The 3,638-nt window shown below is 36.3% G+C and overlaps 1 protein-coding gene across 2 annotated transcripts; it reads right to left on the bottom strand.

Moving 5' to 3' along the window:
• Nucleotides 1–909: 909 nt before the first annotated feature.
• On the bottom strand, nucleotides 910–3,270 carry LOC115953851 (L-type lectin-domain containing receptor kinase IV.1-like). 2 transcript variants are annotated; one of them, XM_031071670.1, is made up of 2 exons: nucleotides 2,259–3,270; nucleotides 910–2,183 (listed from the first exon to the last, which is right to left on the bottom strand). In XM_031071670.1, the coding sequence occupies exons 1-2, from the start codon at nucleotides 3,112–3,114 to the stop codon at nucleotides 1,081–1,083; spliced, it is 1,959 nt and encodes a 652-aa protein (XP_030927530.1). In that variant the 5' UTR covers nucleotides 3,115–3,270; the 3' UTR covers nucleotides 910–1,080. The 2 variants fall into 2 exon arrangements, with proteins under 2 accessions (XP_030927530.1, XP_030927529.1); XM_031071669.1 differs by having other exon boundaries at nucleotides 910–3,270.
• Nucleotides 3,271–3,638: the final 368 nt, after the last annotated feature.

The raw sequence follows: 3,638 nt of genomic DNA, 5'->3' as shown, positions 1-3,638 counted from the left end.
TTTTTCTTCACATGTTTCTTGAAGTATTAAACCCATCCTAGATCTACCCAATTACAAGTAAAGTGCATTTTGTCAAAGGATTAGCCAATTATAATAAATTATGGCCCAAAATAAATAAATATATATATATAGATAGATAGATAGATAGATAGATAATTCTTTCTTGAAACTCTTGATACGTTTTGGTGTTGTGTTTTTTGCGTATGCATCACAAGTCCTTTCACTCCCTTGTATAGTTTTGCTTTGATATTTATTTGAGTTAATCCTTAGTTAGTTTGGATGTGAGAGTTTGAGTTTATATTAAAACATAATCTACATGAATATCATGAATTTAAATGTGCCTTTCAATTATTTGAATAATATCAATTGTAATTATGTGATAATTTTTTTTATTATCATCATAATCATGATAATCTCTTTGAGAGTGAAAATTTTAAATAATAAATTTGAAACTTAAAAATTTTAGTTGTACCAAAAGTAATTAAGAGAAATATAATTCATAATAACAATATTTGGAAGAATATGGACCACTTCAATCAAAAGGATAATATTAAACAAAAACACCAAAAATGATAAATTTGTATATTTGTAAAAATAGAAAGACCACCGCATACCCTTGATGCAGTGGTCACTACACAAGTATAAATGCTTGTAGGGTGTGGGGGGCAAGGGCTAGGGTTCAAGTCTCTAGGAGGGAGTTTCACACATATATACACTTAGATTAGGTTAGAGTAGAAATTCTATCTTGTAAAAAAAAAAAAAAAAAAAAAAAAAAAAAAAAAAAAAATAAAAATTATTTTTAGAAATTTTTTAATATTTTGGAAGAACAAATTATATAAAATTAAAGTTAAAGAGTAGATTATATATTATATCACATCTCAGAATAATCATATATTCTCATGCATCACGTGGCTCTGCAATTAGTTGTTATATAATTAAAGAAAATGTGCTAAGCAAACATGACACATATACTGCACAACCTTAAAAAGAAACAATATTGTCATTCAGTACAATCATTAAAAAGATCATATTCAAAATATTTCCCTACTTTCGATGTATGGATAATAGAAGCTTTCAGTATCAGCGTCCCCCTGAGAGAAGCGAATTTGCAATGGAAGACGAATGAGAAAACCCCTTGTTCATAGAAGACGAATAAGTCATGAAAAAATCATCGAAACCTTCCCCGTGGGCAAATGTTAAGCCGGTGGAGCGAAGACCAAGCGATGATAAGTCTGGAAAAGGAACATCACCTTCTAAGTACTGCACAACTTGGCGCATGCTAGGCCTTGCAGCAGCCTCTGAATGAGAGCACATCAATCCCAGTTTCAATACCAACTCTAGTTCTTCTGCTACATAATTTGTACCATAATTTGGATCCCTTGCCTCCATAATTTTGCCTTGGCTCAAATGAGAAAACACCCAATCAACCAAAATCAAATCCTCTGATGGCCCATTTGCCTGTATTGGTCTTCTTCCACAAGCAACCTCGAGCATAAAGGCCCCAAAAGCATACACATCGGTGCTTGTTGTGGCCTTGCCACTTCGAGTATGCTCTGGCGCAAGATACCCAAGAGTTCCAACCACATGGGTAGTTCGAGGATCAGTTCCATGGTCATATAATCTTGCAAGACCAAAGTCACCTAATCTACCATTCAGTTCACCATCTAGCAAAACATTACTAGCCTTCACGTCTCTGTGAATGACAACTTGATCCCATCCTTCGTGTAGATAAAGCAGCCCGGATGCCACACCTTTTATGACTTGAAATCTTTGGCTCCAACTGAGGGTGACCTGAGGTTGATCAAAGAGGTACTTGTCTAGGCTTCCATTGGACATGTAATCATACACCAAGAGCAGTTCTCCTTTTCTTCGGCAATAGCCCAAGAGTGGTACTAAATTCCTGTGGCGAAGCCGACCTATGCTCACAATTTCAGCCACAAATTCTCTCATTCCTTGCCTTGATTCATGAGAGACCTTCTTCACGGCAATCTCAATTTTAGAGGTAGTTAGTACACCTTTATAAACTCTACCAAATCCACCACTACCCAATAGTTCTTTGTCCCTAAATCCTTTTGTAGCAATATAAAGATCTTTGTATTTGAATCTGTGAGGCCCATAGTCAACCTCCCAGTCTTCTAGCAATTCTGCAAACTTCCTTTTCCTTTTTATGACATAAGTTGCACCTGAAATTGCTACCAAGACTAAACTAACAAGAATTATAGGCAACCCAATTGTCAAAAGTTTAGATCTCTCCTTACCTCGAGGCAGCTTGGGAAGTTGAGAAAGGGCAAGTTCTTGAGTCTTACCATTCATCTTAAAGCTCCAACCCAAAACATAATGGGAAGTAAGGACAGAGCCAGTTGAGGAAGAGAAACCAACATACATGGTTTTGTTAATGATGGGTGAAAGATCACGGGACAAAGATAATAGTGGAATTTTGGGTTTATCAACATTAATTGGAGCTAAAGTGACATTGATTTGCTTCTTGACCCCATCATATTCCACCCAAACTTGCATTGGGTGGCCACTGATAAGGGTCAGATTCATAAAGCCACCACTGGTAGCATAGTAACCTGCTGAAGTAGATTTTACGGACTCCAAGCTATTGATGTCAACCCCAACATGGTTATCATTGGTGTCATTGAACTCGTGGCTCTGGATAGTATCGAGCTCTATGGCAACGACATGATTGGTTGAATTACCATTGTTGGTATCATTGAAAAGGCCAAGGTATTGGCTTGGAAGAGCTCCTGGAAGCCCTCTCGTTGGAGCAATCACAAAAGCGATCCCATGACCGCTCAGAGTTGGATATTCAGAAACAATGGCAAAGACAAAAGTCGTAGAGAAAGAGAAAGCAATGTCATTCAATGAGTTCTTGAAGCTTATTGGAGTAGGGTAGAAAGCATGACCCTTTTGCTGTCTGGTGTCATTGGTGAGCTCCAAAAGACCATTAGAAGTGATAGTGGCTATGCCGTCTAGGCTAAGATTGACTGATCTAAAACCATTGTAAGTGAAGTTGGTATCTTGGGAGCCTACAACGCTTATTAGGAGAGGCAGCAGTATTACAAGCTTGGAAAACATGGCTATATTTGCATACACATTTCTTCTTTTCATTCTAAGAAATGCAGGGTTGGTTTACATACATCATGTTGAGGAGAACATCATATGTGAATGTAATATGCAGCCATCACCCAAGTTTCGAGTAAACGATTTTTGACTTTTAAGGAATCTCACATTTTCCATGAAAGTCAGGCTTAAGTGGATGAGATACACTTTTCATATAAACCACGCGAATAGTTATATCTTATCTTATCCTATGTGGATGAGATACACTTTTTTATTTTCTTTATAACAAGCCGGGGAGTTTCCATTAAATAAATGAGAAGTTTCAAATGGTTTTAAATTTTTATCTCCGAAATTTTGGTTGTTGTAAACTTAAGGACATTTGAATTTGTGTAGTGGGAGAGTAGAAGTTTATCTAAAATCAAGGATTTTAAAATTGGTTGGATGGGGATACATCTTTCTTATTTAACAAGTAGGAGAGTTATTTAGGGGATGACGCTTGGACCAAAACCATAAAATTATTTGTAGTACCATCTATTTATAAAGACTCAATTCAGATTCCTTTGTAGACAAAG

This window comes from Quercus lobata, chromosome 7, assembly GCF_001633185.2.
Source record: "Quercus lobata isolate SW786 chromosome 7, ValleyOak3.0 Primary Assembly, whole genome shotgun sequence".
NCBI lineage: Eukaryota > Viridiplantae > Streptophyta > Magnoliopsida > Fagales > Fagaceae > Quercus > Quercus lobata.
The sequence above is the reverse complement of the archived record's forward strand: the minus strand, read 5'-3'. Positions and strand labels throughout refer to the sequence as shown.